The 15,575-nt window shown below is 43.2% G+C and overlaps 1 protein-coding gene across 1 annotated transcript; it reads right to left on the bottom strand.

The window, feature by feature from the left end:
- Positions 1-10: 10 nt before the first annotated feature.
- On the bottom strand, positions 11-15,501 carry LOC311128470 (bromodomain-containing protein 7-like). Its single transcript, XM_084160629.1, has 17 exons — positions 15,391-15,501; positions 10,640-10,827; positions 10,165-10,273; positions 9,935-9,992; positions 7,334-7,478; positions 7,036-7,146; positions 6,323-6,495; positions 3,931-4,057; positions 3,691-3,766; positions 3,344-3,451; positions 2,859-2,994; positions 2,410-2,512; positions 2,253-2,312; positions 1,436-1,544; positions 953-1,096; positions 430-570; positions 11-176 (listed from the first exon to the last, which is right to left on the bottom strand). Exons 1-17 carry the CDS (start codon positions 15,431-15,433, stop codon positions 115-117), a joined length of 1,893 nt encoding a protein of 630 aa, XP_084016755.1. The 5' UTR covers positions 15,434-15,501; the 3' UTR covers positions 11-114.
- Positions 15,502-15,575: the final 74 nt, after the last annotated feature.

Genomic DNA, 15,575 nt, shown 5'->3' with positions numbered 1-15,575 from the left:
CAATTTTTTTGTATATATAAAAAAGGTTTATTAAATGAAATGCAAACAAAAAGCACCTTTTTGGACACTACAACAGATGGGATGTTATTAGGAGGATGGTTGCTGTGAATTCTGTTATACTGCGACGACTGGAATCTGCTGAACTTCAGGCAAGGTATCCATAGGCTCAACAGCCACTGGAATCAAGATGACAGACATAAGGGAATAGCTTTGACATTCCACAACATGTAAAAAAGTTAATTACATTCTAACACAATTAAATAAAACTTTACCCCCTCAGGGGGCAATTAAAAGATAAGTCAGTTTTGCAAGTAGGCCTACCACTTCACTGAACACATTCACAAAATAAACCAGTATATGGTTAGAATGTTTATTACCCATAAACTAAATGTTAACCAGGGAAACAGATTCTGGGTGGTTTAAGACTACCTGTGGTGAGGTCTATGAGTGGTTCATCTGCCTCTAGGGGTATAGCGATGCCCATGGCCCTCCTGATCCCATACACACTGCTCACATCTCCTGGAGCCACCTGACTGGTCAGTTGGGCTAGGTTACCAGTCACCTTCTCAGCTACAGGGAGACAAATGAGAAATGATATTAGAGCCCAACTTCAAGCCAAAGGTGGAGTCCAAATAAAGATCACTGGCAGTAGTGTAGCTGAGAAATCGAGGGCCCAGGCATTTCTTCCACTGGAATTAAAATTGAAAAGAAATTCATGTTTAGTCAGAACTGTTTCTGGTTGCACTATTTTTAGAGTTCAAACCAAAGCTTGAATCCAAATAAAGACTGTTGCTGTGGGGGAAAGAGCATATCTGGTCAGTTGCACAACAATGACTTCAACCAAAATGTGTCTTCTGCATTTAACCCAACCCCTCAATCAGAGAACCCCCCCCCCCCCAATAAAATACAGAGTGGAATTCTGTTCTCCTTTAAAAAGAAAAGGAAGTGTTACCCAGCTGCAGCTCCTTGGTTGTTGGGGCTAGCAGACAGATGATGTTGGGGGGCTGCTTGACACTCAGGCGTTCCCTCTGCGCTTCCTGCAGCTCATGGAGGAGCTTTGTAGTCTCATCCAACTTCTGCTGGAAGATTTGGGCCTCTGATGCACATAGACATATACACACTTGATTACTTAAATATCCTAAGGAAGCTTACATTGACCTGTGCAGGGTCATCTACAATGGGTTCCATTTTCCCTCTTATCTTCATAGACTATATTCAACTGGGGCTGCATATGGCCTACAACAGCCCAGGGAGGCTACCTGCAAGGCTGTAGTAGTAACCAACCACTGGATCTGTCAGAAACACCTCAATTACCTTCAGGAAGGGTTCAAGCCTAGGGGATTTAAAATGTAACTCTTTGGCTCTCAGTAGCTTTAGAGAATGAACTGGCATGCTGTTGGGGTTTGCCCTTTGGTCAGTTAGAGGTGATCTATACCCTCAGAGAGGAGGTCCGGTGGAGTCTGGAGGTCCAAGCCCAGGCCGATCACAGAGCCCAGGGAGGCTAGCCTGCTTTCAGCCTGCTTGCTGGCCTCTGGTTCAACCACCTGAGAGAAAAACAGAAGGGTTAAAGAAAAGTTAGATTAGTAAAAGCATTTTTGTTTGGATTCCAAGTCACCCAGCGCTGCAGTCAGTGAATCTTTGAAATTGCATTCCTGAAAGGAGAGGCGGCAGCTAGGCCAGATCTTTTCTAGTAGCTCGAGTCGATACCTCTGCCAGTCCCTTTCCAATAAAATCTAATGAAACAAAGAGCAGCAGCAACACCCAAGCAGGGATAAACTGGACATTGGCCAAGCACAGCAAACAGCCGGGTACAGAGAGCTGCTGTGTGCTGAACAGGTCTGATGCTTTTCTTTCCTCCCTCTACACTGCTGTGACTGAGGAGCCATTCAGCCGCCCAATGAAGGGAGCGCAGAAAGAAAACACAGACATTTCCACATCCCTGACACAGAGAGTGCGTGAACAGCCCTGGTCTCAGGGGCTGGTGGAGAGAGGCAGTGTTTTGAAGGGGAAATGTTATTTCCATGTGTTGGATCTAGCAGCTAGCTAACGAGCCTGCCATGTTGTTGACACAGCTGGAACACAACAGCTACGGCATGTGCAGAAGCTGTTAATATTATCCAACACTGTTGGTGGGGTGTGGGGGTTAGCTGGGGTTCACCTCAGGTGGGTGTCGTTGAGACCTAGGGTGTGGTGTCTCTCCTTTATCTGCTGAGGTTGTCCAGGTTTAGTGTCCTAGTGTAGCTGAGACTTACCTCCATGTCCTGGTCTCTAGTCTCAGAGGTTTCTGTTGGCCCTTGCTCATCTGGACGGGTCTGACGGGCAAGAACGCATTAAGTTAGTGTCCAATCTTTTCCCCAAAATAACTGTAGCCATATAATTCCCATACAGATAAATGCATAGTGGTTCTACCTCTCTCAGGGTTTTGGAGTGCTCCCCGTTAGTCAACGCATCCAGGAGGTTGTCTGCCAGTTTGTACATGTGCTCCTCCGATTTGGACAGGAACTCCGAGAGGCTGCAGACACAATGACAAACACATTACATCAGTGTGTGTTTGTGTATCCTAGTCACATTTGCTCTCCTCTCAGAAGCAGCAGTAGGGTCGTATCAGGTTTACCATGTGTTCTTAGCCTCCACCACAGTGAATCTCATCCACGCCAACAGAACCATAAAACGCCTACTCTAATATACAAACCCAATGAAATACAGGGACATCTGGACTGTTATGCGCATGTTGGAATACTCAAAGCTTTGTTTGCAATAATTTACAGTAAAGTAGGCCCTTGTTATTGTAAATGTCAGGTCCTCCCATAATATTACAGCGTAATGTTGGGGGAGGATGAGGAGCCACACATGCATACCTCTCAGATCCCTGGAGGCTGGCCTCCTCTCCATAGAAGGAGTAGATCAGGTCAGAGTCCTCTTTCCCGATGTTGGCGAAGCTCGAGTCGTAGGCGGGTGCGTAGGAGGTGTACGGACCGTAGTTCATGTACGATACTGCGAGAGCGGAGATTGGGTTACATTACAGCTCATAAACACAGATGGAGATACATTTATATGACTATGAAAAACTGATTTTTATAGAATCACAATCTGACATGGCTACATGGCCTTATCAAATCTTAGGGAAAAACAATGTTGCCCATGATTGGATTTATAAATGGATAGATTAAGACTGGTATTTATGTTGGTTTAACATTTGATTTATACATGTGCTTCTATACAAGCTCTGGGTTCAGTCCCTCAGGTGAGAAGAGGATATTCAGCCACTCTTGGGAGACGATGGAAGTCGATATGAGAAATGCTTTTTTATTATTAAACTGTCACTAAGGCCCCTTCAGCTTACCTGGTGTGACCATGTTCCTCTTGTCCTCCTTGAAGCCCTGCAGGGTGTTGATGCCACTCTGCAGCCGGTTGGACATCATGCCCAGCTTCACAGGGCAGTAGCCCACATCTGTAGAGATAACAGAGTTGATTGAGAAATAGAGGCTCATTTACAATTAAAAGCTGATGATTTTATTATACTTGTTAGGTTAAAAACATGGCATTTTGGCCACCAACAGCCTTCATCAGAAGGACAGAGTGAATTACATAGTTGGAATCAATCATGGATTCCTGTTTTCCCATGTTGCACAAATAGAAATGGATATAGCACAACTAGCTAACTGTGGCCGTGACTATGACTGGACCTACCTCCAGCAACAAGGTCAACTGGGTTCAGGATTGCCAGTGTGGTGGAGCCATCAGACTTCCTCCTCTCAAAGTCCAGCTACATAACGAAATAAAACAATAGTCATATTATTACATTAGTGGACATAATGAATATGTTCACTAAATTAGACAATACATTTCCTATATTATAGATGGGTTAAGAGAGCTTGGTTGGCCTAAACAGATTGATTAAGCCAATTCCATAGCCCGTAGCTCTCTCACCTCACTCTCCAGCCCTCTGTTGGACAGTTTGCCTCCTGAATCTTCGATGAGCTTGCGGATCTCTTCAAGCTCCTGCTCTGCCTGACTGACAACCTTGGACACTTCGTCTTTGGAATCATTGTCTTTCCTGGAAGTATTGGAGAACACAGACAAAGTATAGACGAGTAAGAGACTTTGGAAAGTGATTCATAGGGCTTCATTGTTCCAATACCAAAAGGATCACCAGCAAATAGGAATTTATTTTGCTGGCATTCATTGGTGATTACAATACGTTTTGAAACACTATCATAACATCTAAATCTAATAGAGAGAATCAATTTAATACTATAGCTACATGTTCCCAATGAATATGCTGCCAATATACTTTCAAACAAACTTCACATCAAATCTTATAAGTCCTCATGCTGTAGTCTGTTATTTGCTAAAGCATTTTCTACCCATTACACCTCAGTGGGGTTTACTAGGACAACAACTCCTAGGTTTCAGAGACTGATTGGTGTGAAACGTGCTGCATAGTGCTGACTGAACACAAGACCTGACACGCTCAGTCATTCCTTTCATTCTCTCTCAGCCTCTAGCCAGAGTCTGTGGAAAGAACTGATCCACCAAACACTTGGGAGGAGAACAAGCCCACAGCACTTGGACACTACCCAAGGCTTATTAACATTAGTGGGCAATACTGCTTCCTTGCTTCCTGGTTGGGATCTGTGTTGGGTAAATGGGCGAGAACAGCTTCTCACAGTCTAATCTATGAACGAGCACCTTACCCCCTATCTGAAATCTATATATTACAGTGGCTTGTGAAAGTATTCACCCCTCTTGGCATTTTTCCTATTTTGTTGCCTTACAACCTGGAATTAAAATTGATTTTTTGGTGGTTTGTATCATTTGATTTACACAACATGCCTACCACTTTGAAGATGCAAAATATTTTTTGGTATGAAACAAACAAGAAAAAAAAAAAAATAACTTGAGCTTGAACTATTCACCCCCCCAAAGTCAATACTTGATAGAGCCACCTTTTGCAGCAATTACAGCTGAAAGTCTCTTGGGGTATGTCTCTATAAGCTTGGCACATCTAGCCACTGGGATTTTTGCCCATTCTTCAAGGCAAAACTGCTCCAGCTCCTTCAAGTTGGATGGGTTCCGCTGGTGTACAGCAATCTTTAAGTCATACCACAGATTCTCAATTGGATTTAGGTCTGGGCTTTGACTAGGCCATTCCAAGACATTTAAATGTTTCCCCTTAAACCACTTGAGTGTTGCTTTAGCAGTATGCTTAGGGTCATTGTCCTGCTGGAAGGTGAACCACCGTCCCAGTCTAAAATCTCTGGAAGACTGAAACAGGTTTCCCTCAAGAATTTCCCTGTATTTAGCGCCATCCATCATTCCTTCAATGCTGACCAGTTTCCCAGTCCCTGACGATGAAAAACATCCCCACAGCATGATACTGCCACCACCATGCTTCACAGTGGGGATGGTATTCCCGGGGTGATGAGAGGTGTTGGGTTTGCGCCAGACATAGCATTTTCCTTGATGGCCAAAAAGCTCAATGTGTGTACGGCTTAAAGTGGTCCTATGGACAGATAATCCAATCTCCGCTGTGGAGCTTTGCAGCTCCTTCAGGGTTATCTTTGGTCTCTTTGTTGCCTCTCTGATTAATGCCCTCCTTGCCTGGTCCGTGAGTTTTGGTGGGCTGCCCCCTCTTGGCAGGTTTGTTGTGGTGCCATATTCTTTCAATTTTTTAATATTTGATTTAATGGTGCTCCGTGGGATGTTCAAGGTTTCTGATATTTTTTTAATAACCCAAGCCTGATCTGTACTTCTCCAAAACTTTGTCCCTGACCTGTTTGGAGAGCTCCTTGGTCTTCATGGTGCCGCTTTCTTGGTGGTGCCCCTTGCTTAGTGGTGTTGCAGACTCTGGGGCCTTTCAGAACAGGTGTATATATACTGAGATCATGTGACACTTAAATATAGTCCACTTGTGTGCAATCTAACTAAATGTGACTTCTGAAGGTAATTGATTGCACCAGATCTTATGTAGGGGCTTCATAGCAAAGGGGGTGAATACATATGCACGCACCACTTTTCCGTTATTCATTTTGTATAATCTTTTGAAACAAGTAATTTTTTTTCATTTCACTTCACCAATTTGGACTATTTTGTGTATGTCCATTACATGAAATCCAAATAAAAATCCATTTAAATTACAGGTTGTAATGCAACAAAATAGGAAAAACGCCAAGAGGGGTGAATACTTTTGCAAGGCACTGTAGTTTATGGTTTATGTAAATTGTGTCTGAGATCGATATCCATATATGATGACTCTCCAAGCAATTAATAACTAAAAGCATATTGTCTGTTCATGTGCAGGGTAAAGTTATCACTGTACCTGGGAGTGTTTGGTGCAGACTGGGCGGTCTCACTAGGATCTATGGGGCTGGGGCCGTCTTTACACTGGTCCATGCTTGAGTTGCCCACCTCTCCCGTCTTCCCTGACTGGTTGGCTGGGTTCTCCAGGTCAGCCATGAACTCAATACTCTGCCTCAGGCTCTCAAGCCTCTCCTGTGGGACAGAGAGAGAGTTGACACAATTTACGCCACAATCCCTTGTTATTCCAATCTAGTGGTCTTGTTATTACAGACTCTTCTTGGGCCCCAATAATTTAAACAAATATAAAAGCATTGTGGTGAAGATGCATTTCTAAACATTCAGGGGTATGAGAAGTCGTATGGCGCCCTCTGCTGTTCATGTGGCCACAAGCGATTATTTCATCCAAGCACAAGTTTAGTGCCGGTTTCCTAGACACAGATGAAGCCTTATCGAGGACTAAAACGCATTCAAGGGAAGATCTTTTTTTTTTTTTTTTTTTTTTTAGTCATTTAGCGGACGCTCTTATCCAGAGCGACTTACAGGAGCAATTAGGGTTAAGTGCCTTGCTTAAGGGCACATCGACAGATTTTTCACCTAGTCGGCTCAGGGATTAGAACCAGCGACCTTTCGGTTACTGGCACAACGCTCTTAGCCACTAAGCTACCTGCCGCCTTCATATGTATGTGTGAGATGTATGTGTTAAATTTCCTTCTGTAGACGCACTCTCCTTACCGGGCGGAGGATCTTCATGCCAGAATGGAGCAGCTTCCTGGCAGCTTTGTGGTAAATGGTCTCTGGCTTGTTGTAGATCATGGCATTCTCACACATGATCCTGAAGTCCACCTGTATCAATGGAGACACATGGCAGTCAGTCACTGGACTCTGCATATGTTAAACATTGGTTTTCTATTTAAATCAACACTTCAAGCTTGATTGTCAATCAATCCACTGCTTTAGAATGACAGATGACTAAAGAAAGCTATTCTGAAAGAGTTATTCGGCAAGAAGGTAGTGCAGTTGACAGGTGTACCTTGAGCTCCTCCAATGACTGGTAATACTCATTCTTGACTTTCTCCTTCATCGCGCCGAAGTCCATGGGGCGCTTGATGATCGTGGAGTAGCCAGGAGCGATGAGGTCAGTCACAGGGAACGAGAAAAACGCACTTGGATCTTTCCTACAAGAGAAAGTCAGTTGTTGCTTTGTTAGGCCTCAATGCAATTTTATTTTACCAGATAAGTTGACTGAACACATTCTCATTTACAGCAATGACCTGGGGAATAGTTACAGGGGAGAGGAGGGGGATGAATGAGCCAATTGGAAGCTAGGGACAATTGGAAGCTAGCTAGCTAAGACCTGTAAAATCTTCCCTAACAACAAGCCTTGGGTATCAAAACATCTAAAATCACTACTTGATAGGAAGAAGGCAGTTTATGCTGGGGGTGATAGACAGGCTTTAAGAGATGTACAACGTGAGATAAAAAGACAGATACTGGTGGACAAGGAGGCATACAAGCAAAGGGTGGAGAGGACCCTCTCCTCAGGAAACGCAAGGGTGGCCTGGCAAGGGATTAAATCCATGGCTAGTGCCCCCCATATAGGCAGGGGAAAAACCAGTGCTGACCTTGGGGGATATGAGGGCCAGAACATGGCTAATGAACTGAATGTTTTCTTCTCAAGATTTGAATCAGACAACTTCGTGTCGGAGGTAAAACAAATGAAAGCATCATTACAAATGTTTGAGAGAGTTGTTGTTCAACAGTCTGATGTTCTAAAGTTGTTCAGGGGATGTAACACATACAAAAGCCCAGGCCCAGACAAAATAAGTGGGCATGTGTTAAAGCACTGTGCTGAACAACTGGCTGGTGTTTTTACAGACATTTTCCAATCTTCACTCAACCAGCAACACGTTCCAGTATTGTGGAAAAAATCAATAATTATACCAATTCCTAAAGTATCAAATCCCTCTGTGCTGAATGACTATCGCCCTGTCGCTTTGACATCCTTAGTTATGAAATGCCTTGAGAAAATTGTGAAAAGTCATATTCTCAGTGTCACCCAGAAGCTCCTCGACCCATTTCAGTTTGCCTATCAGACCAGCAGAGGAGTTGATGATGCCATTCTTACCCTCCTTAACATGGTCTATAGACATCTAGAAGGTGCCAAATCTCATGTCAGGGTTCTGTTTGTTGACTTTTCTTCTGCCTTCAACACAATCCAGCCTTACATTCTGGCACAGAGACTCATTCGGGACTTTTCCTTAGATGGGGGGCTGGTTTTGTGGCTGTTGGACTTCCTGAGCCAACGCTCACAGCGAGTCAAAATAGGTCCCCATGTGTCAGATATACGCAATACCAACACAGGCTCTCCTCAGGGATGTGTTTTGTCCCCACTTCTGTACATCTTGTACACTAATAGTTGTACTAGTTCCCATACTGACAGACACCTCGTTAAGTTCGCTGATGACACTGCCTTGATCAGCCTGTTGCATGATGACGAGGAACATCATGGCCCGGTCCTAGATGACTTTGTAGAGTGGTGTGAGGAATCACACTTGGTCCTCAATACTAACAAGACCAAAGAGATGTGCATAGACTTCAGGAAGCGTACAACACCTACCTCTGCAACATCTATCAGAGGCCAGAATATAGAAATTGTAGAGGAATATAAATATCTGGGTGTCTTTTTGGACAGTAAGCTTCAGTGGAGTAAATGTACAGACCAGATCTACAAAAAGAGCCAACAGAGACTGTACTTTCTAAAAAAGTTGGGTTCTTTTAATATAGACTGTACTATATTGACTCTGTTTTACAAATCCTTTATTGAGAGTATTTTAACTTTTTGTATTGTTTGTTGGTTTGGCAATGCCACTGTCAGTCAGAGAAACATGCTGAGAAGGATTATTACCACAGCAAGTAAGGTACTTGGAGTCAAACAGACAGGCCTGGATGAGATCTTTAAGGTCAGGGCCCTCCGTAAGGCTCACAAAATCATTTTAGACCCAAGTCACCCCCTGTACCTGGACTTTGAATTACTCCCCTCTGGGCGTAGGTATAGGGCACCCCTCAGCAGGAAAAATAGAACAAGACAATAATTTGTGCCAGGTGTGATATCCCTCTTAAATAGCTCGGGCAAATGTTCCCATTGACCCCGTAAGGCCAGCAGGCTAGTCTTTGTTTTAATGTTTTAAATGTTTTATTTCTTATTTCTTACTTTTATTGGTGCGTGACTGTTATTGAAAGTTGTATTGTCAATCTTGTTTTGTATTTAACGCCACTTTAAATGTGTACATGACACTGCAACAAAATTTCCCCATGGGGACAATAAAGTAAGTAAGTAAGTAAGTAAGGGATGATTAGATGGCCATGATGGTATGAGGGCCAGATTGGGAATTTAGCCAGGACACCGGGGTTAACACCCCTACTCTTACGATACGTGTCGTGGGATCTTTAGTGACCACAGAGAGTCAGGACACCCGTTTAACATCCAATCCGAAAGACGGCACCCTACACAGGGCAATGTCCCCAACCACTACCCTGGGGCATTGGGATATTTCATTGGGATATTTTTTTTAGACCAGAGGAAACAGACTGATAATCAATTAAATGTCAATTTCTTAGTAACAAGCTTCACCTTTGGAGCTGTCTGATGAGCTGACTCAAGGCTTCCTGCAGTGGGGTCAGTTCTTTCTCTGAGAATGAGAGTGAGAAAGCACGCAAGAGAGAGGTGGGTAAAGAGAAGACAAGAGTAAGAAAAAAAGATAAATAATGGTTAAAATGTTTCCATATATTAATAGAAATTAAAGGCCAAGAAAGGATTACGGAAAAGTGGCAGCCATTGTAGAAACTGAGGAAGTAACTTACCTTCCACTTTATTCAAGGAGGATGCCAGATCTGAACGGACAGGGGTCCTGCTCGCCTCCCTATCATCCCAGTCTGTATCAGCGTCCTGTCCCTTCTTCTTCTTTGTCATCTAAATGCACCATATAAACATGTTCGTTGACACTTAATTTTCATTTGTGATAGTAGATCACCTACCCATCACAGTCTATGGGCCAAATAAACCCCTTTTTGAATTCCGAAAATCAAAAGACACCTCAAAGTTTTTGAAGTATTGCTCTTGGGCGATTCAATGTAGTCAGAGCTGAATTCCCCAAAGGCTGGTATCTGCTCCAGTCAGTTGGTGGAGTTCAGACACTTACACATGAGTGGAGTTTAGTCAGCTAGCACCACCCATGCCATGGAATGAAATGGTAGCTACTCTCCCCTAGAGATTTCCCTCAAAAACAGTACAAAGGTAAACAGGGGCTGTAATCAAAATATGGATTCCCAAACTCACCTTTTTCTTTTTCTTGTCATCAACTGGTGACATGGTATCATTCCTTTCCTTATCCTTTTTCTTCTTCTTTTTCTTGTGTTTCTCTACATCTGGATGTTCGTCATAAGTGTTTTCAAAGCTCGAGCTCCCAGTCGTCACCTCATTTCCAGCAACCTTCAGAACCAATTTCAGTGGTCTCTCCCCGTACTCTGTAGATGGGACACATTGGGTTAGCTGTACGTACACTACCGTTCAAAAGTTTGGGGTCATTTAGAAAATGTCCTTGTTTTCGAAAGAAAATCAATATTTTTGTCCATTAAAATCACATCAAATTGATCAGAAATACAGTGTAGACATTGTTAATGTTGTAAATGGCTATTGTAGCTGGAAACGGCTGATTTGTAATGGAATATCTACATAGGCGTACAGAGGCCCATTATCAGCAACCATCAGTCCTGTGTTCCAATGGCACGTTGTGTTTGCTAATCCAAGTTTATAATTTTAAAAGGCTAATTGATCATTAGAAAACCCTTTTGCAATTATGTTAGCACAGCTGAAAACTGTTGTGCTGATTAAAAAAGCAATACAACTGGCCTTCTTGAGACTAGTTGAGTATCAGCAATTGTGGGTTCGATTACAGGATCAAAATGGCCAGAAACAAATAACTTTCTTCTGAAACTCATCAGTCTATTCTTGTTCTGAGAAATGAAGGCTATTCCATGCGAGAAATTGCCAAGAAACTGAAGATCTCGTACAACGCTGTGTACTACTCCCTTCACAGAACAGCACAAACTGGCTCTAACCAGAATAGAAAGAGGAGTGGGAGGCCCCGGTACACAACTGAGCAAGAGGACAAATACATTAGTGTCTAGTTTGAGAAACAGATGCCTCACAGGTCCTCAACTGGCAGCTTCAAATAGTACCCGCAAATGGGATGCTGACCTTCTAGGCAGAGTTGCAAAGAAAAAGCCATATCTCAGACTGGCCAAAAGAACACAGACACTGGAAGATTGGAAAAAAAGGTTATCGACAGACAAATCGAAGTTTGAGGTGTTCGGTTCACAAAGAAGAACATTTGTGAGACGCAGACCAAATGAAAAGATGCTGGAGGAGTGCTTGATGCCATCTGGCAAGCATGGTGGAGGCAATGTGATGGTCTGGGGGTGCTTTGGTGGTGGTAAAGTGGGAGATTTGTACAGGGTAAAAGGGATCTTGAAGAAGGAAGGCTATCACTCCATTTTGCAAAGCCATGCCATACCCTGTGGACGGCGCTTGATTGGAGCCAATTTCCTCCTACAACAGGACAATGACCCAAAGCAAAGCTCCAAACTATGCAATAACTATTTAGGGAAGAAGCAGTCAGCTGGTATTCTGTCTATAATGGAGTGGCCAGCAGTCACCGGATCTCAACCTTATTGAGCTGTTGTGGGAGCAGCTTGACCGAATGGTACGTAAGAATTGCCCATCAAGCCAATCCAATTTGTGGGAGGTGCTTCAGGAAGCATGGGGTGAAATCTCTTCAGATTACCTCAACAAATTGACAACTAGAATGCCAAAGGTCTGCAAGGCTGTAATTGCTGCAAATGGAGGATTCTTTGACGAAAGCAAAGTTTGAAGGACAATTATTATTTCTATTAAAAATCATAATTTCTAACCTTGTCAATGACTACATTTCCTATGCATTTTGCTATATTTCCTATTCAAACTCATTTCATGTATGTTTTCATGGAAAAACTTTTGAACGGTAGTGTACAGTCGTGGTCAAAAGTTGAATGACACAAATATTAATTTTCACAAAGTCTGCTGCCTCAGTTTTTATGATGGCAATTTGCATATACTCCAGAATGTTATGAAGAGTAATCAGATGAATTGCAATTAATTGCAAAGTCCCACTTTGCCATGAAAATGAACTTAATCCACCAAAAACATTTCCACTGCATTTCAGCCCTGCCACAAAAGGACCAGCTGACATCATTGAAAAATGTTTTACATTATATTTGTCATTTAGCAGACGCTGTTATCCAGAGCGACTTACAGTTAGTGAGTGCATACATTTTCATATTGGCCCCCCGTGGGAAACGAACCCACAACCCTGGCGTTGCAAGCATCATGTCAGTGATTCTCTCGTTAACACAGGTGAGAGTGTTGACGAGGACAAGGCTGGAGATCACTCTGTCATGCTGATTGAGTTAGAATAACAGATTGGAAGCTTTAAAACGAGGGTGGTGCTTGAAATCATTGTTCTTCCTCTGTTAACCATGGTTACCTGCAAGGAAACACGTGGCGTCATCATTGCTTTGCACAAAAAGGGCTTCACAGGCAAGGATATTGCTGCTAATAAGATTGCACCTAAATCAACCATTTATCGGATCATCAAGAACTTCAAGGCGAGAGGTTAGATTGTTGTGAAGAAGGTGTCAGGGCGCCCAAGAAAGTCCAGCAAGCGCCAGGACCGTCTCCTAAAGTCGATTCAGCTGCGGGATCGGGGCACCACCAGTGCAGAGCTTGCTCAGGAATGGCAGCAGGCAGGTGTGAGTGCATCTGCACGCACAGGGAGGCGAAGACTTTTGGAGGATGGCCTGGTGTCAAGAAGGGCAGCAAGGAAGCCACTTCTCTCCAGGAAAAACATCAGGGACAGACTGATATTCTGCAAAAGGTACAGGGATTGGACTGCTGAGGACTGGGGTAAAGTCATTTTCTCTGATGAATCCCCTTTCCGATTGTTTGGGGCATCCGGAAAAAAGCTTGTCCGGAGAAGACAAGGTGAGCGCTACCATCAGTCCTGTGTCATGCCAACAGTAAAGCATCCTGAGACCATTCATGTGTGGGGTTGCTTCTCAGCCAAGGGAGTGGGCTCACTTAATTTTGCCTAAGAACACAGCCATGAATAAAGAATGGTACCAACACATCCACCGAGAGTAACTTCTCCCAACCATCCAAGAACAGTTTGGTGACGAACAATGCCTTTTCCAGCATGATGGAGCACCTTGCCTTAAGGCAAAAAGTGATAACTCCCGTTTTCCTTGCACACAGTCAGCCTCTGGGAATGTAGTTCTTCCCCATGTCTCACATTACCTTCTGTTAGATCTGATCAAACCTATCAGATAGAAAGACCAACAAAGCAGACCATTTTAGTATCTGACAGTCTAACTCACATTTTCTTGGGGAACTAGTTTTTTATTTGCAGACAGTGATACGTGAATGCTTTCCTCTGCTGTTATACCATGAATACTATCCTAGTGACTTTTAACTGGTCTAAACGTAAAATGGAGATGTGGAAAGCCCTGCTGGTGGCAAGTGCATGCAGAAGGCTTCCTTCAAGCATGCCTTTCAGGATCTGAGGGCATTCAACTGCCATTTTGGGCCTCACCTTCTTTTCTCCAAAGGATAAAAACTAGTGGGCTTTTCACACACAGTACATTGTGTGGTTTTGACTGTGTACAGGACAAACATTTGACGGTTTTATTTTTCTTTGTTTTCTGTTGGTTGAAGTGAATTTTCTGTGCGATCGTGGTAGTCATATTCTGTAAGCGTATTTACTTAAATTGGACCATCAAATTCATGAACTGTCTCAAATGGAATGTGGAGCCATTAGGCTCCCCAGGTTTGAGCGAAACATATTTGTTCCTATTATTGAAACGTTACCACTCAGGTCGGCAGGTAGCTTAGTGGGTAAGAGCGTTGCGCCAGTAACCGAAAGGTCGCTGGTTCTAATCCCCGAGCCGACTAGGTGAAAAATCTGTCGATGTGCCCTTAAGCAAGGCACTTAACCCTAATTGCTCCTGTAAGTCGCTCTGGATAAGAGCGTCTGCTAAATGACTAAAATGTAATGTAAATGTATAACTAAGTGGTTCGGGGAACAAAACATCGACATTTTGGGTCCATGGCCAGGACACTCCCCAGACCTTAATCCAATTGAGAACTTATGTCCAATCCTCAAGAGGCAGGTGGACAAACAAAACCCCACAAATTCTGACAAACTATACGCATTGATTATGCAAGAATGAGCGGTCACCAGTCAGGATGTGGCCCAGAAGTTAATTGACAGCAAGCCAGGGCGGATTGCAGTGGTCTTGAAAAAGAAGGGTCAACACTGCAAATATTGACTCTTTGCATAAACTTAATGTAATTGTCAATAAAAGCCTTTGACACGTATGGAATGCTTGTAATTATACTTCAGTATACCATAGTAACACCTGACATATCTAAAAACACTGAAGGAGCAAACTTTGTGACGACCAATACTTGTCATTCTCAAAACTTTTGACCACGACTGTATATTCCCAAATTTTTGAATGTAACCAACTCAAGTTGCTGCTGACAGTTCGCTGGCCTCAACTGTAAGGTAGCCAACTAGCTAGCTAACTTAATAACTAGTTATGTTGCAAACAACAACAGACCACCAACATGGCGAGTTAGCGAACGTTAACGTTACCTCGCTACCTGGCTAAAATATGTAAATGAGTAGATAGCTAGCCATTTCAAAGTTCAATCTTTGGTTCAATGCATATAGGATAAAAGATAAAGCGGACAGCAATCTAATTAGATAGCTATATTTTAACATCTGTCAATTAGCTAACGTTAATGAGCTCGGTACATAGCATATGGCTAAGCTAACATGCAGTGAATTCAAATGGGTGATTATGCGCTAACTAACGTTAGCTAGCCTGGCTGACCAAAGCTCGCGCGTAGACCGCTATGAAGCGCGAGCATTTTAATGGTCCAAGAAATTCAACCAATACCAGCGCATTGTCTATTTAAATGTGTCTTACCTTCATATTTTTCAGACTTGTGCTTTTTATGCTTCTTGCCCATTACTTATATGGTTTGAATCTTTACGCTAGCTAACAGGCAGGTTGTTCTTTGTTTTCTATCCTGGAAGGGATAGCAATCGATTGCGGAGTGCTGGTTTTCTGCAGCGCCGCATGTCGGCTGGAGGTAAAATCACATTATTTTA

This window comes from Coregonus lavaretus (assembly GCF_964263955.1).
Source record: "Coregonus lavaretus genome assembly, chromosome: 4".
In the NCBI taxonomy this organism is placed as follows: Eukaryota; Metazoa; Chordata; class Actinopteri; order Salmoniformes; family Salmonidae; genus Coregonus; species Coregonus lavaretus.
Note: the sequence above shows the minus strand (reverse complement) of the source record. Positions and strands in the feature narration are given on the sequence as shown.